Genomic DNA, 26,195 nt, shown 5'->3' on the forward strand with positions numbered 1-26,195 from the left:
CCCCTTTATATCCAGTGTGGCCCGTCTCAGTCACACACCCCAACCAACAACCAGCAAATGAGTGAACTTTGATTCCAAACTCAGACAGACTCACATCCTAAAGGTAAAGATGCCCATATAGGAAAAAGCTTATCAAAAATACTACAAGTCATCACAAAATTAATTTAGAAGAGGAAGAGACAACAGAAAAATAATTTGAAGAACATAATCAAATTGCTGCTTATCACCAAAGCCACTAGACTGATGCCAACAAAACACCTGGGTCCAAAACATAGCCTCTTCCCATTTCTGACATTAATACAGTAAGCCATGTAAATGGTGGCAACTTACTATCCAGGAAGCTCTGAAGAAATTTCTGGAGTGGGGCTGACCGTCGAGCTCTGTAAAGGTCAAAAAAAAAAAAAAAAAAAAAGAATGTAGATCATTTATTTTACCTCAGACACTCCAAGCCAAGGGGAAAGAGAGCAGCCCCTTTCCTTTCCCAATGTAGCCAACCAAGGACCTTTGGGAGATGGGGAGCTTGGCCGGAAAGGTCTAGGTGCTGGAAGCTTTCTGGGCCAGCGGGCACTCTCGCTCTCTGGGTGCACTGGAAGATGGCCCCCTGGCTTATGCTTAAATATAGATCCGCAGAGCAGATAGCCCACCATTTGGCCAACATGCATTAGTGACGAGGACAACACAGCCTTCACCGGCTTATCCCCAGCCCTCAGAGCCCCTGGCCAAGCCCACCAGAGAGAGACTCCTTCATGCACCCAATGCCACATCCAGAGAGAGGATCACCTGACATCTTAGGTACAGAAAGTACAAAAATGCTTTTGAAAAGACCACACTGTATTTAGATCATTTGTTCACCACTGCAGGTTTAGAATGTGGAAATGGGGGAGAAATGCAGTTTCACAAAGCCCACGAATGACCACTTCAGTCTGAGTGGGGGAGCATTTTATAAAATTACAGGCCACTACCCAATAGAAAGAAAACAACCAAGAGCTACATGCAGAGAAAAGGCAACATAATTACATAGTTGAGGGTTTCTGTTGTCTTGGAGGAAAAAAGGCAAAGGGCTCAATTTATTTTTTAAAAATAATGAGATAGTTGAATAAATTGATGAAAAAGTTAACTTTTAAAGATACTCCTAACCCCAATGGTGGTTATTTCAAGGGAAATACCCTATCTGGAGGGAAGGAGATACTAGGGGGAAGGAGAGAAACACCAGGATAAAGAAAGGGAAGAGTGACCAAGAGGGAGGAGAAGACTGGACAGGAAGCAACCTTCATCAGGGCTCACCTGCCTGGTCCTCTGCCTGCCGAACACCCACCCTCACCTGCTGGGTCCCTTCACTTGGGAGGACACCTCTGCCCCAGGATGAGAACACTGCCCTCCCCCACCCCAGCTGCCCATCCTTACTCCTCAGAGAAGGTGCGGCTCTTACCTCCACGTTCATCCTTCCAGCCCTCCTGCCCATCTCCCACCTTGGCACCTGTCCCATTCTGGGTGTTCATCCACTTTGAGGATGATGCCCTGGTCTCCATCTTGGAAAAACTTTTGCATGACCTTGTGGAGCCCTCTGGGAACATCTTCCTTCCTTCCTTCCACAATCACATATTTTCAGTCAGTGCTGTACCCCTGGGGGACCCCCGGATTCTTCTCTACCCTGGCTCCCAGCAACTACTCACCCAGCAACCTCCAAAGATTTTTTTAGAAACCTCCAGTTTATCAAGTCCATTGACCTTTCCTCAGTCTTCTTCTGCTGACCTCTCTGGAGCACTGGGTAGTTGTACTTTCTTCAACTCTCTGAACTGTTCACCCTCTGACTCTCCCCCTTCTTCTCCTGTTCCATGCCATCCAACATCCCAGGGGGTAGCTGCTGTTCTCTCATCCTTTCCGTTCACATGAGTCTCCTTCCATCTTTCATCTGCTCCCAGGGCTTCACCCATCACTCTCTTCAGGTGGCTCCAATTGACTTTATAAGCCCCTGCCTCTTTCAGGACACCTCGTCTTAGATTTCCAGCTGCCTACTGGATATTCCCTACATGATACCCAACCAATGCTTCAAAAATAAATCACGTAAAACTAACCCCGTCTTACCACTGTGCTGATTTTCTCCCCATCGATCTTATGTGATGTATGAAGGTCCTCACCCCTCTGACTTCCTAGCCAAAACCCTAGAGTTGCCTCTGTCCCCATCCATCCCCCAATTCTTTGTTCTACACACCAGTTAAAATGTCCTGTTGCAACTTCCTCTGTGAGCACTGTCACATCCACCCCTCGCCTCCCTTCATGCTGGTGCTGGAGTGGGGGCCCTCACCCTTCCATGCTGGGACCACTGCAGTAGCCTCCATGCCTTCTGCACCTCCAACTGGGGGTTCTCCCTTCAACTTCACCTCTCTAGAGTGAGGACACAGACTTTCCAAAAAACAATTCCAGAATCACAACATTGGTCTGTAGACAAAATCATCCCCTTAGCCATATTTTCTGAGCCTCTGTAATCCAGGGTTAACCCTCTTTCCCATACCTACCTTCCACTACTACCGAGTTTTCCATTACAGGTGACTTTTCTACTTTATTCCCTGCATACATGCTAAATGTGTTCACTTCTGTGCTCTTGACCATGCCTCACATGGATGCCCCTTATTTCTACCATGTACCTAGGTTGCACCCATCCTTTAAGATCCCGGCTAACTCCTTGGAGAAGTCTTCCACAAGGTCAGTTTTTCCTGGCACTCAGAGCCCATACCATTCTTTTAGCTCTTCGCAGGCACTGCTGTGCATTATTGGAGAGCCTTATGCATGAGTGTGACTAAGCTGTCATGTTTCTGAAGGCAAAGTTCACACATCAGACCCTTCTCTGTGCCCACCTTGCCTGGGTAGTGGTCCATGTACTGGAAGCCGTCTCTAACTTCAAGGAGGCCTTAGCGAGTTCAGTAATTCTCCAGCTGCCTTCCCTCCTTGTATGTATAATAGAACTGCTCTTATTAGACTATTTTGAAAAGTGACCCCTGATTTGTTTTAGGACCTGGAATCTTCACGCTCCCGTCCCGCCCCAGAGCACTCTAGGACTTACCTGAGGTTCTCACTCTCAAACTAGCTCAGACCTTCCATCCCACAGAGGCTACAACCAGTTCCAGTCTCCACCCTGGCTGGAAACCCCCCACCCCCTTCTCCCTGCTCCATGATATATCTGCCTTGATTGTGTGCACTGTGGCTCACCTTTGTGCCTCACCCAAGTTCTGAAGAGGGGCCTGGGTGCACTCATCCTTTTGTGATTCTGGATTCCCGAACCCCAGCTCTCCTGATCTGCTTTCAGTTCTGCAGCTTCTGACCTTATTTCAGCCTGCCTTGGCTGCTGCCATAATCCCGTGGGCTCCCTACTCCTTCCCTGGCTTAGGGTCCAGCACTCACAAGACTTCATAACCCAAGTCTCTCAAGACCCTCCTTGTCTTAGTTCTGCTTAAACAGAACACGACCCACAGGATTTCCCACTTTTCCTGCCATGGTCTGTGGACCTTTCTATCCTCTCCAGCAGTGACTGCATTCCTTCTTTATTTTCTGTAAAGATACCCTTTCCTTGTAAGAGTCTTTGTTATTTTGTCAGGGAGCCCTGGGGGTGGTTGTCCAAATAGTTGGTATGTTTCTTCCCTTGGCAACCCATTTACCTTGGACTCTCTCTCTCTCTCTCTCTCTCTGACATATCCTTTAATAAACCACATTTTGACATAGCTCTCTTTAAAAATACCCATGCAGGTTGAGTTTCAGATGCTTGTTTGTGGCCAGGCTGTCTGGCCTCTGGAGTGCATTTTTTCATGGAGAACTTTCTAACCTTCCAAATGACAAATAGGAACGCTCTGATGGTGCCAGGCACGTAAGAGGCACTCAAATCACTGCCACTGTGTTTTTGAAAATGATCTCTGAGGTTGGCATCTCCCAAGGCTGCAAAAAACCAAGGAAAGTGCCCCCCAAAAATGGCTCCCTGAAAATCTGGAGAAGGTATATGGAGGCAAGGGAAGGAAAGGGTCACCTTCTGAGAGCACAGAAAGAGAATGATAAGGGGGTGGGGTCATTTAAATCACCAGCCACCCTGTGTATATTTGAAAAGTCTCCTTTAAGGAAGATGCCAAGCTCAAAAGAAATCCAGGCAAAAATTAGGTTGGTGGGAGAGGAAAACAGGAGTCAGAAAGCCATGCAGCTTAAGAAGAAGCAGCATTACCACTCATTGCCTTGCCTGTATCGAAACCAGAGAGCAGAGGAGAAAACAAAACCGAGCTGGAAGAGGAACCGACAGCGTGAGAAAAACTAGGAAATACCTGTGACAAGTTTGCCCCGGGTGCTTTATTAAGCGTCTCCGTGTTTTCTAAATCTGCCTCTAACTCTGCTGGGCAGAGGTTGAGATCTGTTTCTAGATTAGTCTGGTTTGAGAAAGAAAAGATGGGAAAGCATGTTTTAGTTTAGAGGAGAGGCAGAAAGAATGGAAGGTTAAGTTTGAAAAATGAGCTGGTTTAGCGCTATACTTTAATAAGGCAAAGATGGCATGACTGAACACAAGAGCTCACTAGAAATCAGGTGCAGACGTGAAAACAGAATGCAACATTAGGCAGAGAAAATACAAATCCTCAAGTCATCAGAGCTCCAAAAGGCTATTCTACTCGCTAGAGAGAACTACAAATACCACAAAAACCTACCTTTTGCGAAAGACCTATTTTTGCTCTTTTCAGAGTCTAGTGACTGTGACAAGCAGGATATGTCAGGAGAATAAGGCATTGCTTTATAAACCTCTAAACATTAGTAGACGTCTTACAGACTTTGTTAAATGGTTTTATCACCAAGCCAAAAAAAAAAAAAAAAAGTTATCAAGTTAAAAAAAAGTGATTTGAGAAAATAATAATAATTTAAAACAAAACAAAACAACAACAACCAAAAACCCCACAACACACTCACACTAACCAGGCTAGAGAACACACACACAGCCCACGGAGGAGGCACAGCGGAATTACCTTTCTATCCTCTCTAGGAAGGATAGAGCAGTCTCCAGGAGTATAATCCCATATCTTTTTGGGAGGCTGACGGGAAGCAGAGGAGGAAATGAAGAAATGAGCATAAAGACATAAAGACAAACACGGAGACCGGCTCAAACGAAGAGGGGCACACTAGGAGAACTGTATCAACACAGAGAAGTGAACTCAAAACACAGGGAGCAGGCACTCTGCCTCCTGAGGGGGCCGCCCAGGGAAGGGTTCTGCAGGATTTAGGAGCTGGAAACATTAACTGGGAATTTTTTTCTAGGTCTACATCTCAAGAGTAAATCATTGTTGGATTCTAAACATTGAAAACATAAAAAAAGAAAACAGAAGAAAAAAAAAGCATTAACACCAATCTGAACAAAAATCAAAACTCTGAAATTCCTCACTATTCTTTTTTTTTCTTTTTTAGTTGAGACGGCTGACATACATCCTCACTATTGTTTTCAAATTAAGATGGACACTGAGATTCTATGTTTTTGAAGCAGTCTTCTCCACGGTAGAATTCATTATACCTTAATAAGTGTTGTGAATTTGGAGATTTGGCCAGGGGAGGGTAAATTGAACCAAATGTGCTTTCTGTGGTTTGTGGCAATGAAATCCATGTACAAAATGGGTGTTCTATAATGCACTGTGTAACTAGATAATTCCAGTGGACAACACTTAAAATCTCCTTTTAAAGCTTAACTAGACTTTGATAACATTGCTGGTAGTACAGCCATGCCTTTCATCTGCCTTACAGAACAGTCCATAACTTGAATTTGAACAGCAGACTATAGGGTTATTTTCATTTTCTCCTTTAACTCTTCAAGTTAGAATTAGAGCTGCATTCCTAAAACAGAACTCTGCCAAGAGAACTGTAAGTTTAATGAAGGAGGGGTTCAGAGGGTAGGACATCTGGAAGTTACAAGCCACTTGTAACTGTGGAACCTCTCCCCCACCAAGTAGACCTTGTTTTGCCCGTTTAGACCTGAGATGTCTTATACAATGACTCCTGAACAGAGGAGATCATTAATATCTCCTGGAATTTTGAGCAAATATTATAACTATGTGGAAGCATGCAAATTGGTTTACTTTGTGACATTTTGCCTTGAGCTTACTTCTAGAAATCACGTTGATTCCTGCAGAAATTGCGGGGGGCGGGAGGGGAGAACTAACATCCAGACTGTTAGTAATGAACCTGCAAATGAAAAGCAATCTGAATCCAAGGTGCTTTCATCACGGACAGCTAATAGGTCAATAATGCAATCTCTGTGCATGTATATACTCTGCAATGTGTAAAGTAAGTGCTATTAAAAATTACCATTCATCTTTAAGCACTTAATACACTTGGACTGTTCACCTGGAGAAGTAAACTTTTTAAAGTCACTTATGATCTTACCTAGTCATTTCTTTCATAACTGCAAAATGTTAAGGCAGTGCTTACAAATTAAATTGGTTTTAAAAGTCTTACAAAAAGGGTGCCTGGCATCTTGAATTATTTGATATTCTACAACAACGTATCCGAGCTAAAAGGTACTACAAGCCAGCATCTTGCTAAGATTTCAGCTCATCTGGGTGGCTGGCTTTAAGTGCAAGAGTTGAGGAAGAAAGGAGTTCAGGGTCAATGTCTAGTGTCCAAGTTCTGGCAGGCTTTTCACTCAGGGGAAGTGGGTCCGGAGTTGGTATGGAAAAAAAAAATAGAAATGATGATTCATATTATTTGGTAAGAGTTTTAATTTCATTCTGCTTCTGAATGACTGAAAAACCTGCTGAAACAATTTCCATGATTTACACCACTTTTATTTATAGCTCTTATTATAGCCTAGAGCAATTAAGGTAGGACTGAAGAAAAAATTTCTCCCAACAACACCTTCTTCCCAAACTTGGAGCAAGAGCCAGTCATCAAGTTGGTTCCACTGGATGACAAGCCCACCCTTCAGATGCTTCTTTCTAGACCATAAGGAGCCACTCGTCTCAAAACTGTTCCTCAGGATATGGGCATTAAGTTATTTTGGCAAGTCTTCAACAGTTTTATCTTTTATTACTTTAAAAAACCCACACAAAAAGTCCCATTTTAGAAGGGCTCTAAGGTCTGTGCAAGGAACATCATGGCTTCAGAGGAAATGACATTTTGGAAAAGGATCACTAAGTCTTTAAATAATTAAGAGGCAGCTAGAACAACAGTAGCAATACAAATTCTAGGAAGGTCTCACTACACAAATGGACCGTGTCCTCAACATTTATTTGGATTGGTTGTGTGGTTCTCAGACCACACTTTCCAGCAGAAACAGTGTTAGTCTATCAAGCTATTCACAGAGCCTATTTAATGTATGCTGGGACTCAAATACTGCCCTTTGCTAACCAAAACAGAATTATTTGCAATTACAGATTCAGTAAAACAAACCAATCACATGATAAAAATTGTTTCGCACCTTTCCCTAAAAGTTAACATTTCAGATAAAACTAATTTAGTTATTTGGCAAATGAGAAATGGCTAGCAATTTGTGAATTCTGAGAGGAGCTTCCAAAATCTATGACATGGACTCTCCATTACACAGAATTTAAAGCTAATAGCTTTTGCTTACCCTGATGAAGGTATGGCATTGTTATTACATATACCAATCATGGTCTTTTTTTTTTTTTTTTTTCCTTTGGCAGAGGGGGAAGGGACCACACGATTCAGAAGTAGCTTTTCGTGTGAGATGTTTGAACAACTTTTAAGAAAAAGAAAAGGGTTAAGACACTGTTAAATTTTTGAGGGTGGAGAAGGTTGCCTGAGGTGGACTTCAGTGAAGGCTGAATGGTGAACAGCAAAGGAAAAAGGGAGAGAAAGGAGAAATGAGGCGTGCACCACAGCTAGGGAGAGAAGAGGGTGCAGACTCCAGGTTAGACACATCCCTCTATACTGCACTAGGTGGCGCTGTTCACTCAGGACAGCTTAGCAGCTAAGAGGCATCCAGGACAGGGTGAGCAGGAAGGAAACCTGTTCCCACCAGCAGGATGTTTGTAAGTCAGGCGCTCCTAACCCAGAAGATGCCTCAACTTCCTAACAAAGCTCAGCATCGCTGAATCAAATTAGCAGTTCCACAGCAGCCGCTGCATCTGTCTTTGGCTTCATCTTAATGAAAAATGTACACCATGGAATGTAACATTTTATTGAACTATAAATTCCTGTCTGCAAATAAAACTATCATTCCAAGCCCCAGTGATTCCAGTGCTGGCTTCAATGTTTAAAGTTTCATACAAGCATCTGACAAAATGGTTTTTTTATATATATATATACACTTAATTCCTCCACCCATAAATTCTTTTTGCAGCTGTAGTAAGACTTTAAAGTAACTGGAGGTTTAGGGTCAGTTTCTAGCCATCTCCAGTGGAAAAATGACTCAATTCTCCCTTCTGTTTGATACCCCTCTGGGTGCAGGGCTAAGAAAATCCTCCCGTCAGTGCCAAAAATCAGTTTGCACCAAGGCCAACTCAGAGACATCACAGGGAAGCTGCAAAACATTAGGAACTCTAGCACATTTAGTGTTGAGCCTAACTCCCATTTCAAATTTTGAGAAATATTACCCTAACTTGTAGATCATTCCCTGAGTCACCTATAACAGGGATGTATTTGTGGATCACATCTACACACAAAGGCCCTTTTGGGCACTTCCCTTGCACATGAACTTAAAAAAACTTTTTTTCTTTTTAAAGCAGTGACAATGCTGGTCTTCCCAGTGTGTAATGCATTTTCCTGCTTATCTTCAGTTTGCCATAAAGACTTTGGTTAAGTAATCAAACCAGTGGCTGAAATAATGCTGTCCACAAGGCGTGTGATATTTGTGGCTGGTGGTGGGAGGTCTTGAGCAATGATTTAGTCGTGTTTCTCTGTGATTTTCTGGCAAGAAATAATTCCAGAGCTCACTGTCCTTTCTTGGCAAAAGCTTACAGGTTGTAGTGAGAATAGACAGTCCCACTATTGACAAGTGAAATGGCTGTTCCCTGCTTCCTGCATTCCTTACAAATAGATCTGACTGTTTAGCGGCAACAATGCATCAACAGCATTATTTAAAAAGGTGTCTATAACCACTGAAGCTATTAAACTTACCGGTTTCCCAAACTCCAATTCCGAAAAGAATTTATACCAAGGTTCATTCTTTAAATCTATCTCTTCTGGGCTTATATCCCGACTCTATAGGGGTTGGTGATAGGGAAATGGAAGAGAGAGAAGGATAACATTATGCAAAGATTACATAGGAACAGGCCAGTAGAGATGCAGTGGTTTCCGGGTATCTATAGCAACTGTATTCAACAGCAGCAATCATCCATTTTTACAGACATCAGCAAAAACAAGGAGCTAAAACAGGTGGGAGAGGATGGGTTTATAAAAACAGAGAAATGGTGGTAGAGAGCAGTGAGTGAATCATTCTCAGCCCTAAGGCAGAAGGCAAATGGACTACGGGTGGAGAATTTTACACCATACTGCTGACCTCCACGACAGATCGGAATATGAGCATATTCTTCAATAACTTTATCGTGGGAGAAGAGAAAGCCCTCATTTCCTCTTTACAAAGAGCTGTTAGTTAGGAGCAAACAATCTGGTGAGCACACCAAACATTTAGCCATCTATGCCAGATGAGTACAGCAAATAATTTATATAGTTTTAGTATTTATTTGCAAAGCTGCCTTAAGGTTTTCAAAAAAAATGCAAATACCAACACTTCATAAAAGCCAATTTGTTAATACTGCATCTTTAATGGCACATGAGTAGGTGAGAAATCATGTCCCATAAACAGTAAAGTGAAAGATGATATAGGTAAAAACAGAACACAAGTGTAAAAACATTTTAAATGAGCATCCATGGGGGATGAATACAGACAGAATATACTTCGTGTTTTCACAGATAAATGTTAAAGAACTGGGAAAAATAAAGTGAGGGAAAAGCTGAACGAGACAGACAACAGAGCAGGGGGGGAAAAAAACTTCTGGGTTATGTTACAAAAATTAGTTAGATATCTCAACCTTATATAACTCTAAGAGACAGTTCACACAGACTGATGATTTGATTCCATGGGATTCCATATGGAGTCAGATATTTAGAAAGTTTTCCTTGCTCTGTGGCATCACTTGTGTTTCTGGAAATAATTAGTTGGCAAATGAATGCCTGACAAGCAAATCAGGTTTCCCCTTAATAAACTGGAGATGTACGTTCACATCAGACAAAAGCATCAGAGGCTCATGGCTTCATTAAATTCATATATGTGTATATATGTTTCAGAAAACCTCGGCAGTCACTAAATGACAGAGATATGATGATTTTCTGACAACAATATGAAATATAAAATATACATTTTGCACCAAGATTGAAAACAATAGAAAATAAACTTCACTCCCTCGGGGCAATGACGCGTGAAGGAAATTGGACGACACTGCTTCACAGAGTAGCCCCTTCAGACACGTTTTTCTTAACATTCTGTTAACAGGCCTTTTGCAGTTTGTAGAAATGGCTGCAAACTTTGTGATCTTGACCAGACCCTTCTTCTAAAATCCTTAGAAGAATTTTTACCATGATCTCTACTTTTGTTTTAAATGGAGGAAGATAAGGCAGAGAACTCTTCTTTAACTGAAATTCGTTGAATGTAAGTTAGTTGGGATGAGAGGGAAAGGTCTACTGAAATGGCGTCTGTCCTCTTGCACCCAGATTAAAACCTCCTCCCACTGGCTTTAGGGACTTAGGGCTTAAATCCTGAAGGAGAAGGTGTATTCCTTCTCACCGGATTGTGAAATGATGTAAGATAGTGGATTCCAAATGGATTCTTTATGTATTCAGTGAAATGAGGCACAAGATCTATAAGGACACAACTATTCAGGAGGGACCGTTCGGACCCTGGGGCATCCTAGACCCTTCCAGGATGGGGTTTCATGAAACCTATGTCATGTTTATTATTTTTAAACACTATTTATAAACTGCTCCCTGGGAATAGGTTAGGTTTTTGTCGTTGTTGTTTTAAATAAAATGTACCAGCTCTTTCAGGAAATGGCCTGAATGTTCTGGTACTAGGTCCTGAAAGAATTAACCCATTTTATTGCCGAAGGTTGCTTGCAGAGTGTTGTTAACTGCGGAGGTTAACACGGTGCTGAGAACTGAATCAGGAGGCATGTCAACTGCTTAGGCCTAGAGCAGGTGCCCAGAGAGAGAGTTAAAGAGGGAATACCACACGGCACTGACATCTGTGTTTGATTTTGTCATTTGTAACTCAGCTGTGGATCCAATTATGGAATGGACAAATAGAAAACGTCCTTTTGGATGCAGAATGTGAGCTCTGTACCGGCAGGCAGGGTGGGTTCCACAACGCCAGGCTTGGTTCTCTGCTACCGTGGGCTATTTTCCCAGCTCGGCAAAATCCTTGGAAAAGGCAGATGACCTGCCAGAAAAATGCCTGATTCTCCTCAAGGATGGTATTGCTTCTTGGAAAGGAGCCAGAGCCTAGCTTCAATTTTTAATTAAACAATCTTAATGTGGTACGTTCATTTCCATAGCACTTTATAGTGTTCATAGTTCTTTTGTATATGACCACACGTCATCCTCTCATTCGACACTTCAGTAAGTATGGAATACCACTCAATACTCATTTCAATACTCAGTGCTTCGGTAATGTTGGCAGGCCAAATAATACTTCCCATTTTACAGATGAAAGCACTGAGGTTCCAGAAAGTTAAATGACTTGCCCCAAGATACCTTAGGGCAGACTCAGAATTTGAACTCAGATCTTCCAACTCTAGGTCCAGCGCTCTTTATAGTATAGGACATCCCCTTCTCACGTTCCTGAGAAGGAGGCAGACCCTCTACGTTTGCAGGGGATACCAAGCTAAAACAGGGGTAAATGACAAACTTGAAAAGCCAGGAAGAAACTCAAAGTGACTGTACACCGGAAGAAACCAAGTTGGGTCAACCCCTTTGTTTTACACATCCAAATCTATATCGTGTCTATAATTACTATTTTAATTCCTGTCCTTCCCAATATATACCTGTGGGGGCAGGGACCCCAACCTCTAAGCCAGGGCTTGGCACATAAAAGTTATTCTCTATATATCTGTTGAATTGAGCTGAAGCTCTTAAGGGACTTTAGAGGAAAGTTAAAGGAACAAAGCCAGAAAAAGGCCATTTGTGACAAAGCAAGGCCTGACCAACAGACCTCCAATCCCAAGGCCGCAAGACAAGACAGTGGTCTCAGACTATGATGAGAGGGGCTGAGGAGTTATGAAGAACGTCACAGCAGTTGGCTAAACGACTGAAGAGGCCAGAAGGCTGTAAATGTACTGTGTGGGATTCGGAAGGCAGCACAGTGTTTCACTGGCCGGGGATGGTCCAGCTTCGCACCTGGGACAAGACAAGCTGTTAGGCGGCCTCTACAATCTACTGCCACCCTCCCTGTGGTAGATGTGCCTGTGAGGTCGCTACTGAAATTGGCAAGCGTCAGCAGACAGGAGTACCTCAAATTGGGAAAAAAACCACACATTTTTCTCCTCAATAGGAGTTGTACATTTCTGTGAGCAAATTTAGATTCTACATCTGTCACGAGTTAGCATACTGATCCACAGTTAACGACAAAAGTGTGTGTGTGTGTGTGTGTGTGTGTGTGTGTGTGTGTGTGTTGATAGGGGTGGGGGTGGGAGGTGTCCTCAAATTCTGGCAAACCAGATACCAGATGCCAAAAGGAAAGACACACGGACACTTACGTGCCAACTTTTCTGTTCACGTGGCAAAAATAGCAGGGAGAAAATTTTCAAAAATAAAGGACTAATTCAACTACTGTGAGGAGTAGACTGTGAAATGAAGGAGATCTGAAATTTTTCTCTCAACTGAAAGACTTCTCTGAGGAACAACAGAGCTAAAGAGTGAACAGCACTGAATGAAACGACTGTCCATGGTGCTCCTCCCAGGCCCGCCTGGGGCCTTCACGTCCGGTCACCGGGCCGGCCCTGGTCGTTTACCACACAGGGGAGCTTCCTGTGTAGGACCACCGGCTGGGGCTTCACCAACCGTGTGCTCGGCCACCACAACTCTCCAGAGGCCCCTGAGGGGCACTACTGTCACTTTCCAGGGTTTGTAACCATTATGGGATCAATGAGAAGCACAAAAACAAAATGTTGTTTTTTTCTTATTTCTGGATGGTGGTCAAATGACCAGGAGCCAAGGAAAGGAGGGGGAAACGAAAAAGAAATTCAGAAAAGGGGCAAGCTTTCCCTGAAAGCGATGATCACCTATGAACCATAATATTGCCCAAACGAAAGCACCCTATAGAATCTAGGGCTATGGAATCTCTGAAGTCATTTAAATGTACTGATATGTGACGGTGCGTCCCAGGCTGGTGATTCAAGTGTCATGAATGTGCCAAAGCACATGACTGTCTTTCTAGGAACAGCGGCGTGGAAGGTGAACTTCTGCCATGTATTTTCTTCTACTTCTAACAGGGAGAGGACCCCCAGGGCACTGTGGGGCCAGAGGCAAAATTCTCTGCTCATCTCTGAACTTTTTGCTTAAAATAACTTTGGTGCACAGTGATGCTAAAGAATGACAGCTCTAAAGCATTTCTGTGCACTGTTGACCTTTCTTCCCAATTAAAATTACTTATCCCTTTGTGCTTTTAAAGATGTCACATTTTTATTTTAGTAAAAGTCAAATCAATTATTACTTAAAGCATGTAGAGTGGAAGAGGTGGAGGGAAAAGAATCTGAACCTGCATTTCAGAGGCCTACTTAATCTGTTCACAGTGTGGTAACTGCATTTTAATAAAAACCAAACCCCAGCATGATCATTCCATCCTGCTGGCACGGCTGGAGGGCTGCAATCTTTATAGAGCTTTGGAGAATCCCTTTAACCATGATCAGAATTCTGAACCAGCTTTTCTAACGAAGGGTGAACAAAAGGGAAGCGTGAGTGGCAGATACAAAACTAATCAGTTTGTAAAAATTCTTTCCCACTTCGCAGAAGAAGCCTTGTTTCCAGGGTGGTCTTCTATGCCTATACAGGCGATTTTCCCCACTTACAATCGCTTGGCGATGTGAACTTGTGTAGAGAATCAGAAACCAGACTGAATATGAGATTCGTCCTCAATACTGCACTCGGCAGAAGGGGAAGACATATTCTAATAGCCTGGGTCTTTTTTTCCCAAGTCACAACATCAGATTCATTATTTACCTCTTAGTGACGTGCCGGTAGCTTCTACAAAATTTATGTGTGTTCAAATAAGAGCCGCTTAAAAAAAAAACCAAAAACCTGACTCTGGTCCAGTTAGCAATAAGCCTGATAAATTAATGGTTAGAGGTTTTTAAAAAGACAGCAGCAAAATCAATCTTTACATTAGTAGGGGATTTTAAATTAGTTCAAATCATGCACAAAAAGAACAACAAAGAACAATAAGGTTTCTTTCAAAGCAGACTCCCAGGACTTAATTTATAAACACCTGCAAAACTGAAAAGGGTAAAAATGCTTCATGTTTTCATGGTCTTCGAAACATAGCGAGTCTACCTCAGGGGAGAAAGAACGTAACCCAGATGCACAATGCATCGGGATTAAAGAATGTGGCAGGGGAGACAAAAGAACTTTAATATACACATTACCATCTTTTCGTTGGTCAGAACGGATGACTTGCCCGGCTGATAATCGTAAATGCTTTTGGGCTCTGCACGGTATTTCCTTGTATCCACTTTCTTATCTGGGGGCTCCCAGTCGTTTCTGTAGAAAAAAAATCCTATTAGAGCTATTTTCATGAAAATTGGCATCCGACACGGTCTGGCTTTGGCTGACTGTAGTCTAATCAAGAAATTTTTATATCCGAAGCATAAAATCGGACCGGACGCGAAGCATTTAGTTGTGCTGGGTTCCTTCTCAAAATAACCAGTTACGTCTCTGCGTTCGCTTCACCAAAGGCTTGAGGTGTCCTGTGCTCAAAACCAGGCACCAGGAAGCAGAGAGAAGAGAACGAGAAGAAGGGTGGGAAGCAGCCTCAGCCACACTTGCTCTCGTCTCACAAGCTTATCATTCCCCAAGCATGCCTGTACCTCCCACTCCTGCTAGTGCAGTGCAAGAGAACGCGGGTCCTGGAGCCAGGTGGCTCTGGTTCCAGTCCCTGCTACAGCGCTGCTGGTATGGTGATCTGAGCCAAGTACCTTACCTACGGCTACTTTAGTTTCCTCATCTGAAAAAGGGGGATGTTGTAGGGGTTAAATGAGACAGTGCATGTAAGTCACTTTGCAGAGCACCGGGCCCATGGTGACCACTCAACAAATGTTATTGGCTATTAACAACCATGTTCTTGCCTGTTTCACACCCTGCCCAAGTAGTCACCAATACTGCAGCCTTTGGCACAGCTACTTAATTAACCTGAGCCAAGGATGGGTTCCAGGTGAAATGTGAATCCTTAAAAATTGCAAATTTTTAGTGCGTGTACATTATTGCATTTTGCACTGTGATTATATTTATTTTTTTCCTGCAAAGCTATAAACTTCTCGAAGGCAGGGACGATGATTTACATATGCTTCTATTCCCCCACAGTATCCGGCTCAACGCGTACACAGAAGGTACCCAGTAGATGCTTGAGGTATATCCTGAACCTCAAGATGAATGCACTTGCGTGTTTACCCACAGGACGTAAGGGCATCCTCAGCTTTCCTTTCAAATTAATTATCAAAGCATAAAAAGGTTACTCCATCAGGCATAAGAACTCAACAAAGAAAAGCGGGTCATTTACTACAGCCATTGGGAGATGATGAACGCCATCAGCGTAACCAGTCCGAGCCTTATCTTTCAGTGATACGCGTTACATAAACAAATAGATACTAATATGTGTGGCTTCATTTTAAAATTATGGGCCCCTTCAGTATGCACAAAGAGTATAAAAACACATGACAAATCTTACAGCTAAGATTTCTCTTGTGAGAAGGGTAAAAAGACATGATAATTACAGGCAACATTAATTGAGCCATTACCATTAGTCAGGCACTACTACAAATATTATATGTATTGTTTTATCTTCACAACATCCCTATAAATGTAAAACGTATGCCCATTTAACGGATGAGGACATTGAGACTCAGAATAAGTCACTGCTCATGAGTGACGGCACAGGGATTCAAAGTCGGGTCTGCTTGACTCTTGCCTCCAAGGCTGCCTGCCCCAGCGGAGAGAGACAATACTTCACTGCTAGCTTGGGTGTGAGTGCCCTAAATCTCAGCTGATGATGGGTGGGGGAGCTCTTACCTTTCTGGGCTTGATTTGAGTGAGGAAGAGCGGGTTGGGAGGGGGAGTGTGGCCGACCGCTTAACCACCTTCTCACCGTCAATGTAGCTCATCTCACTTTTTGAGCGAGGCACAGAAAGGGGAGATTTTGCTAGAGAAGAAAAGTGGGTACAAAAGACTTTCAAACCTGGGGGAAACCAAAAACAGGAAGATATCCTCCCCCATCCACCACCCTCTCTTCCTCCCCCGCGACCAGAAAATTCTGCGTCACTTACTGTCTTCAGAAAAGGAGTACCGAGGCGAGTACAGATCTGAATCATCATCTAGTGAACAAAACAAAACACAATCAGGAGGAATCTGGCTAAGGTAAGAGAACCAGGTGACATGTTCCCCACTCACACCATCCTGCACCAGCATCCAGCCACACCGGGGGCCTGACAGACAGAGGAGGGGCCCAGGGCCGGAAGCCACACCATCGCAAACCCCATTTGAGAGCCCACCCAACCAAAGAGGGTCTGCAGACCTGGAGGCTGGAAGGTACATTCATGACCCCTGCGGGCTGATTGCCACCTGCCACCAAGGAAGCATAGGGACAAATAGCCAAAGGTCCCCCTCAAGACAATTTCCACAAGCAAAGCTAGAATGCAGGGTGCCCAGCCTGGGCTGGACGCAAGGGCGGAGATAGGTCCCAGAATGCTCACGCTGAAAGTCTCTGCTCTAGCCTGCTGAGTTCCACAGAGTCCCCCAGGACCACCACTAGATGGAATGAAGAGGCCCAGTGATGTGGGTTCAACTGCCCACCTCAGCTGTGACCCGATTTATACTCTGAGGTCCCATTTAAGTATCACTTAAAGAGGTGCTGCAGCTGAGAACACAGTTCGACAAGCCCCTCATAATCATTTGTTTTGATTCCACCTCCATCTAGTTGCTTGAGTAGCTCGCTTGTCTTGGAACATGGCACACCCTGGCAGGTTTGCTTTGCAAAGGTACTGCTCAGGCTAAGTGTCTAAACCATGACTCTGGACCAAATCAAACTCACATGGTTTTGTGAGACTGCTCTCCAGGGGAGAGACACACGTCCCTAAGTAAGGGGAACACTGGGACACGGACACTTGTAGAACTGAGACCAGATCTGAGCCACTCACGTTAGTGATCACCCTGAACTAAAAATGAGACCACACGTACATTTATGGAAACAGATTTTTAAACTGGAACTGTCCTGAAATGGTAGGACATTTAGTCACCACATCCACGATAATCCCTCCAGAGCACTTCTCCAACAAGAGTTAGGCTGAATCAGTCGGCTGTTCCCATTTTCTAATAACTTGCTAACCTGAATTAAGAATTCATGAATATGAAATGAAGACCCAAATCCTTCCCTTAAAATCCAGAAGAGCTTTAACAAAGAACACACAGTAACCCACAAAGACAAGCCAAAGAATCCAATGTAATGTGTTGACAAAGTGCTAACCAAGTTCTGTCTCTCTGCAAATCACTTTGAGTTTCAGAGCAGTGAAGTCCAGGATGTTTCGTGAGATAAATATTATTTTGAGTATTATTCAAAGACAGTTTCTCTATCATCGCTTCTTATCCCGTTTCCTCTCCTGATTTTCATCTGCCCCAGGTCTCTCCCAGCCCAAATAAAGGAAAGGTATCAGGTACCAAGTTATCTTTCCCTCCCTTCCTCCTTCTGCTTCGAGGGTAAGAATTAGTCAACATCAAAGTGGAACAAGACTTGGAGGGTTCAAGCTTATTTATGTTAGCTTTTGAAAACAGGGCAGAAGGAAGAGATAAAACGATATCCAGACATATTTGTGGAGTACTGTTCCGAAGTATTTTGTCTTGCCTGTTTTTGTTTTTTCACAGAATGTCTGATTATCGTACTGAAATGACACGATGTCAGAGAAAACTAAACATCAGCTCTGACTACAAAGATGTGATCGGAAAAACGGCGTCTGCCAAATGAGAAATTAGCTTACTTAGGAACACCAGCAGTACATACTGCTTAAAATCCAGCCTAGCATTTTAGCTCAAAACCCTGCCTCTCTCTGAATCATGAAGCAACAGCTTATCCATAGATGGTAAGGTCAGTGTTAATGTATAACTATTACCTGGTTCTTGGGGCAAGAAGCAACATTTTCATGGGGGCAAAATGGCATTTAAACATTCAAAATATTAAATATTCAACTTGTTTTAAAGCCCAAGCTCTTTAAAAATTTTCTTCTTCTTAGAGCTTCCTTATGTAGAATTCTGAAATATTTGCTAGAAGGAAATGACAAATAGTTCTTGTAAGATGGAAAAAAAAAATAGCACAGCTTGGAGAGTATGTGTATTGAACAGAAGGAGAAAAATGGGGGTGAAGGCAAAAGAGAAGTCTGGGTGACTGAACACTCTTAAAGCTACTTCTTAGGGGCGCCTGGGTGGCTCAGTGGGTTAAGCAGCCGACTCTTGATTTCTGCTCAGGTCATGATCTCACAGTTCATGAGATTGAGCCCCAAGTTGGGCTCTGCACTGAACCTGCTTGGGATTCTCTCTCTGACCCTACCCTGCTCTCTCTCAAATAAATAAACTTACCAAAAAAAAAAAAAAAGAACCCCAAAACAAAAACAAACAAACAAAAAGCTACCTCTTATTTGTCACCCATCCAAGGCCAACATAGGGCAGGAGTGCCTCTGGGCTTTTCATTTCTTTCTCAGTGTCCATCGGATCCGACTCTGACATGTGGATTTCAGTTTGACTTTTAAGAGGGCAAACTGAAGTTCCATGGATTCCGCTGAACACTAGCAATTAGGGCAAGTTGCAGGGAATGTAAAATTTATTTAATTTTTTTATGTTTGCCTTACAAATCTAGCGTAAGAAAATTTTACCTGTGTGTGTGAATAAAAATAATAGCTGCTTCCATTAAGTGCCTAACAGTGGCTGATAATTTACTATCATCTCACTTAATTCTTGCAAAAACTCCTGGAGGCATAGAAATCTCTCATCTCACAGACAAGGAAATTAGGTCCAGGGAAGTTAAGAAAATTTGCTCTTAGCCTCACTGTGAGAAAAAGACAAAGCAGGAATGGATTCAAGGTCTTTCCGACTCCACCTCCCTGTGCTGCCTCTCAGCCCTGTGACAGGGATGGGTGCTCCGTGCTACGGTTCACCCCAGTCTCATCTACCCAATCGTGGGGAACACTGTGGCTATTCCCTTGTAATTTTTGTTGTGGAAGAGGCAGGGGAGGGTGCTGTTTTGAAACTCAAGTCACGCACTACAGCGTTGGCCAGACTGACTTCCAACCCTTGGAGCCTTTGCTCCATTTTTCTGCATCATCCCCTTGCTGGTGATGCTTAAGCAAGTTTTCTGAGTCATCCACTTCTAGTTCTCTCCTGGTCTCCAGGGACAAGGGTAAAACTGAGTCACTCTTGCTACATCCATCATCCACTTGCTGCTTCTCTTGTTACCTTCTCCTGGCAGACTGAGTCCACGCTGGGGTAGATGGATAAGAAGTTAGAAATACCGAGGAATGGGAAAACTGGGTGCAAGGGTCGCTCTTCTGCGTTTCTGTACACTAGAGTTAGCCAAAGGGAGTGTATTTTTAAGCACAGTTAAGACATAGCAAATGAAACGTTTCTCTAGTTGTCTGTGAACACAGACATTGTCTGTGTCTGAAATCCTGCCTTTACGGTTTCTCCAAGGGTTCTTTAGAGCTGTGCCTTAGGGGGCTCAGCTGAGCCGGGATCTTGTGATTCCTGTTTGTGGTGGAGCCACATGCTGACTGTGCCCCAGAGCCCCAAGCAGCAAACACTAAACTTCGGCAGCAACACCCAGAACTTCCGGTGCCAGTGACTTCCAGGAAGCTCTGACACTAAGTAGGATTTACTCAGAGTGAAAAATCCACTTCTGGAACCCAAAGGCCCCTGCTGGGCTCCGATGTTTACACACCAGTGATTGCCCTCTAGGCTTTGGCAATCTGTCCTTGGAGGCTCGATTTGGGGACAGCTACTCTTCTAAAACTGCCAGGAAGCACATAATTGCCTTTTCAACCACAGTGACTTTAAATGAACTTCTAAAAAAGACTTTTTTTCTGGGTTTTCTGGGTTTCTTTTTTGAGAATTTATAACAATCTTAAAAACATTGGAATAAGTGCTGGTTGAGAATGATTATTTTATAAAAAATTATGTAACTAAAATGAGATAATGAGCAAAAAGGAGTATTTACATAATCACTTGCCTTTATCAAATTTTCATTTTATGCATTTCTTAGGCCTTTAGACTTACAACTATTTCTTTCTCTTCTTAAAATTTTTTTTTTAATGTTTATTCATTTTTGAGAGACAGAGCGTGAGTGGGGGAAGAGCAGAGAGAGAGGGAGAGGGAGAGGGAGACACAGAATCCAAAGCAGGCTCCAGGCTCTGAGATGTCAGCACAGAGCCCGACGCGGGGCTCGAACCCACAAACCGCGAGATCATGACCTGAGCCAAAGTCGGACACTTAACCAACTGACTACCCAGGCGCCCCTCTTTCTCTTCTTTTTAAAATAAAGTTTACTTATTTATTTCGAGAGAGAGCGAGTAGGGGAGGGGCAGAGAGAGGAGAGAGAATCCCAAGCAGGCTCTGCACCACCAGCACAGAGCCCCACATGGAGCTCAATCCCACAAACTGTGAGATCATGACCTGAGCTGAAATCAAGAGTTGGACACACAACCCACTGAGCCACCCAGGCTCCCCTAAATTTACAATTATTTTTCTAACATCAGGGGCTGATTTCTGACACAACCTTTATCTACCGCACAAATTAATTCCTTCTCCTGCTTTACCCCACACACTTAGGAAGAGGAGGGATAAAAGAGTCAAGATAGACACATACTCACCCCACAACCAAAAATATTCAAAGAAAAAGATGCATGCAGAAGTGGGTACAAAGTCTGGGTGGGATGGGAGAGCAGAATGAGCACAAGGAGAAATGGGGTAAGGTGGTCAGGCATAGTCCAGGGAGCTCAGGGAGAGAGTCTCCAAACTGTCTTCTGTGTTCTGGTTAAAGGCAAATTTTAGGGGATTAAAAGAAAAAAAGATCCTGATAGGGTGTAGAGTAGCTATAGAAAACAAATTCATATAAAAAAAAAAAATCTGAAGGAAAGAATGATGTGTAGAAGGGAAGAAGGGGAAGGAGGAAGACCTGGGGAGGACCAGAGGGCTGGAAAAAGACTCACCGTCCTCATCTCCAGTGGCATTCCTGGCCCTTGGAGGTGGAAACGGAGTAGCTGCTAGTGCCTCTCAACTATCTTGCAGGACCGTCCAAGACTCCGCACTGGCTGGGTGGAGCCGTCCTGCGCAGCTCCCGTTAGGAGAGCAAAGGTGACCGGGCAGCTCGGTCCACCTCCTCTGGGCAGTGCTAGCTAGCTGGAGCTTGGGGCATGGGGTGTAGATCCTGGCCAGGCATTTTCACAATAGAACTATTTGCTTGAACTCCAGCAAAGTAAAGCTATTCTTAGAAATCTTCAAAGGCCAGTAGAGGATTACTTTAATTCAGTATAGACGTGCCTGGGAAAAAAATCAGCCTCCTAAATCCTTATTCTGGCACATCCTCATCTAGGAACAAGGAGAAAGCTCAGTGAGACAGACCACTACTGCATATGTCACCATAACTTGAGGATGCCTTGGGGTGGTGTCTTGAGACACTTCGCCAGGAGGTGGCAGTGGTCACCATCAGCCTGACTGGTGGAAGAAGCATCCAAAAGCAAGAGGAAAAGCTGGTCTCTGGGACTTTACCCCTTGGCTAAGAGGACAGCCCTCTACCCTGACATGGCCAAACGTATTCTCAGAGGCCACGGACCATGGAAAAACACACCAGATATTCAGTTTTATGCTGACTTGGAGGCATTATTTGAAAAGCTCTGCCATTTTGTGGACATAAAGCAGGTCAAGAGAGCCAACATCATTTGGCATGTTTAGAGTGGGAAGGCTAACTCTTTTGAATCTGTATTCCCTGCTTGAATTCTATATCCAAACACCCCAGATTGCACTGGCGAGTATCTTCTCTTTCTTGGAGGGTGGGAAGGGTGGTATTCCTTCACGCCAGTGGTTCCCAGTCCTGGCCATACGTCAAATCAAGTATCTTGGGGACCTTTCTTTACATACTCCCAGAAATCATCCTGGGAGACACTGGCTCAGCCTATTCAGAAGCAAGGCAGGCTGGATGTCCGGAGTTAGGTGTCAGAAAGCCCTTGGCAAGAGGGGTCAGCCAAGAACACAGGGTGCAGCAGGAGAGGTAGAGGAATCAGCAGTGCAGCAGAACAGTAAGAAAGAGCCCATGTGTGGGGGTCTATAGATCTGGGTTTGAAACCTAACTCTGCTACCTATTGGGTGATCTTGAACAATTACATAAGTTTCCCGAGCCTCACACCCTTTATTTACGAAATGAGGACTTACCTCAGGGGGTCCCTGGAGGGATGAAACAAGGTGACAGTTGTGATGCACTCAGGATGTGGGGCTCTGTATTCGGTAGGGGCTCAATGAACGGTGGTCGTGACAGTCGCTGCAGTGGTTATGCCATTATTGTTGTTGTTGTTATTGTTATTATTAATAGAATTAGGCTTGTGAGCCGCTGAGGTTTGAGCCACCACACTGCTGTTTCCCAAAGCAGGAGACAGGGGAAGAGGCAGCGGCAGCGTTTCTGAGGCTTCTCCACAGCTTGTTCCTCTGGCTCCTACTCCAGGAGGAAACCAGGGGCAGGGCATCTGAAGACCCTCCAGAGCAGCCCCTCCACATCTGGGTGCAGCAGTGGGTGGGGCTGGCTCTTGTGGCCATCTACGCTCTCTCAACCCACCCCAACAATCTTTCTGTCCCAGTGACATCCCAGATGCTACGAAAAGACCTCTATCTGCCTTTGAGAGAGAGAAGAGAATGGAATTCACAGACAAGCAGCTTTGGGTCACAGAGGAAGGAATGATGGGGAGGAGAGGGCGGGTCAAGTGAAGGCTTAAAAAAAAAAAAAAAAAAAAGGAAGTAAAACTCATTTGCTTAGCCTTACTTGAGAGTTATTCCCAAAGGAATTGTTATTTTTGATAAGCTAGTGACCAGAGTATACAGGGAAATTTCAAGAAATACGTCTCCTGAATCCATTCTGTTAATTCCCTAGCCCCAATTACTCCCAGCTACCTCATGAAACAAAGACCTCGTGTCCCAGAGTGGTCTCAAAGATTATAAAGTGATTAGAAGTGACCGCGCCCTGTTGGAATTTATAGGTTTCTTTTAAAGTACATTTTAAACTTCACTGATTAAGACATAATTCTATGTATCTTCTGAAAGTCTGGATAGAAGTTTACTCTTTCATGGTAGTACTTGGGCGGAGTGGGGAAAGGGTTGCTAAGCTGGCATAAACAAACTTTCACATAGTCCTTTACTACTTAGGAGAATCAGCTTTCAGACACTTAGCCTTTTTTTATATCCTCTAAACAACTAGAATTTAGGCAGAGGCAGCATCCCTGAGGCTAGGTTTTGATAGATTTACTGAAAGTAATTCTAGTTTCAGATTCTGAGTTCAAGCAAAACAAAAAACCCAGCAGCAACAGCAGCCTGCTCTTCGTAAAGGAGAGACTCTGGAATGATGGCTCGCCTTCCTCATTAAAGCTGGCTATTTTTTCATGCTCATTAAAATCTATGGGTAGAACCCTGGTTAGGTGCTGATTTGTCCTTAACACCTTTCTTTGAAAGGCATAAATATCTCCCACGTTAAGGTGTGCAGAGCTCAGGGCCACCTGTTGGAAGCACACAGGGCTGGCACAGGTACCAACAACAGGGCTGAGGGGGACCTGCCAGAGCTTACCGACCTCAAAACCACAAGCCAGAGAATCTCTTAATACCTTAACAAAAAAAAAAAAGTTAAAAAATACCAATTCTTTAAAGTGATTTAGCTCAAACATTTCACTCATTTGTAAAAAGCCTTCATCTAGTTGAATCCGTCTGTGGTCTATGTCTGGATCTGTCATCTTGAGCAGGGAGCAGGGGCGAGATGGAATCTACCCTATTTTTAAAAAGGTCTCCAGGGAAAAAGACTTCTTAGAAACTCGTGTGAAAACCTAATCATCTTGGTTGTTATGAATCTTTTATGTTCAATCTAATTTTTTTCCCTTTTTATCCTTCAAGACAATTTCATCCTTTTTGGTCTTTGAAAATAAAAAATATTAAGGTTCGCTTCCCACTTTATGGGTGAAAAGCTATCATATCGTCCCTTACTGTTTATGCCTCAAGGAAAAATAACCTCAATTCCCTCTTGCGCCTGACTTGATGTGCCCCAAACAGCAGACGTCATTGTCAGCTGGGGTTGCTAAGGTGTGGCAGCCGATGACACGGCAGCTCTGGGCGTGAGGCCACGAAACCCTGGCTTCAGACAGACAGCCAGGCTGACCTGCCTGTGGCAGGCCCCCGGCATTCCTCCAGTGTGACGGAGTCACTGTATTTCTTCCCAGGACTTCTCCAGGTGGCCTTCCTCTGCCCACAGAACACTGTGCCTTCAGGCTTGCAGTGCCCTTGTCACCTTCCCCAGAAGGGACCCCTACCCTAGGAGTGCACTGGGCTCTCAAGTCCAAATGAGGCACCAACGAAACACTGCACAAAATTACCCTAAAAAAATGTCTCCCTCATCCAGCTCAGTTGTTTCTTGAGCAATGCTTTTGGCTGGAATCAGCACCCCAAGATCAAAAGATGAGGTTATCTCACACCAAATAGGTTCTTGTTGGAAGTGGGGAGGTTGCTGATTATAATGAAATCATCAGCATCTGATGTGAAGCCTGGGTTTGTTTGGTAGACTTCTTTTCGTTCAGATCCAGACATGAAAAGGTTGGAAACCACTGACTAGCACATCAAGGGCAGAGCCAGAAGGGAATACGGTATTTTAGCTAAAACTGTATCAAATGCTTCCCAGAGTGTCATTTCATGCATGTTAAGTAGTCAATGAGAGTTTGGTGAATGGGTGAATGGACGAATCTACCAGTGATGAGAAGGGCTGTGCGGGATGGATTCTTGGCTAATCAGAGCACAGAAATACGGGGCGGGGGGGGGGGGGGTGTGAACTGGGCTTTGTCCCTAAAAAGGAATGCTGGTACCAAAGCCTCACTCATCAACATTCTCCAGGTATGTACGGAGGGCCCCCTTTCCACCAGCAAGCTTTCCTCCGGCCTTCGGGGCATATGCTCTTGCAGCTGCCCCCCCACAGACATTGTGCAATGAAGGGGCCTCGTCTACCTCTCTGCCAGACGTGCACTTGTGAAAACAGAGGACTTATCTTATTCGTGGTACTATTTTCGGTTCCAAGGACAACGCAAGTGCTCAGTACTAGTTGAATAAGTGACGTTCAGAGCGTTCAACATCTCATCCTAGAAGAGCATTTAATGAAATGTCCTCTGTGTACCCCTCCACTTCCCGGTCTCTGGGTCACTCACCCAGAGATCAGACGATCCCCAGGACAGGATAATTCTCAGGATGGTGCCTTTATCTTACCTTTTATAACCTTCTTTGACACCAAGACTTCTTGCCCCAGAAAAAAGTCTTAGATACAAGTGTGGCCATCCTTCCCAGCAGGTCCAAATTCCTAGCCAGCTCTTTCACGAAACATTTTCTCACTTGGCCAAAACCCTTATTTTCGAGAGATGTCATCTCCCACCATGGCTGAACCTCATACCTGGAAACCTCTTTGGGAATTCCTTACCAAGGAGACGCACCCTGAGGGTCCATGACAAGAGGGGGCTGGCGACAAGTTGTTGCACATGTAGGAAGTGGGTAATTTTTCTGTTGTTGACAGGGGGCCTGTCTACCCGCTCCCATCAGCATCACAACAGCCTCCCTGAGTCACTGCCCAGCCACCAGCACTATGTGACCACCCCAAACACTGGCAGCTTTTCCCAGAGCCCCACACGTTCAAAGCATTATAACTAAGCTACATCGGTTACCCAATTAATCATGTAAACTCCAAGGGAATAGTATGAAAATCC

At 44.0% G+C, this 26,195-nt stretch overlaps 1 protein-coding gene across 50 annotated transcripts in view; it reads right to left on the reverse strand.

Moving 5' to 3' along the window:
- The window catches only part of SORBS1 (sorbin and SH3 domain containing 1), a 229,060-nt gene that overhangs the window by 47,085 nt on the left and 155,780 nt on the right, over window positions 1-26,195 (reverse strand). For 32 of the 50 annotated variants that reach the window (XM_053909754.1, XM_019445175.2, XM_019445162.2 and 29 more), the window contains 7 exons: window positions 16,497-16,544; window positions 16,243-16,372; window positions 14,604-14,718; window positions 9,088-9,171; window positions 4,989-5,054; window positions 4,302-4,403; window positions 331-380 (listed from right to left, as the gene is read on the reverse strand). In XM_053909754.1, coding sequence (XP_053765729.1) covers window positions 331-380; window positions 4,302-4,403; window positions 4,989-5,054; window positions 9,088-9,171; window positions 14,604-14,718; window positions 16,243-16,372; window positions 16,497-16,544 — 595 coding nt within the window. The remainder of the gene's footprint in view (window positions 1-330; window positions 381-4,301; window positions 4,404-4,988; window positions 5,055-9,087; window positions 9,172-14,603; window positions 14,719-16,242; window positions 16,373-16,496; window positions 16,545-26,195) is intronic. The other 18 variants (XM_019445170.2, XM_019445199.2, XM_053909765.1 and 15 more) reach the window with 4 other exon arrangements.

Source organism: Panthera pardus, unplaced genomic scaffold (assembly GCF_024362965.1).
Source record: "Panthera pardus isolate Hobbes unplaced genomic scaffold, ASM2436296v1 HiC_scaffold_22, whole genome shotgun sequence".
Classification (NCBI taxonomy): domain Eukaryota; kingdom Metazoa; phylum Chordata; class Mammalia; order Carnivora; family Felidae; genus Panthera; species Panthera pardus.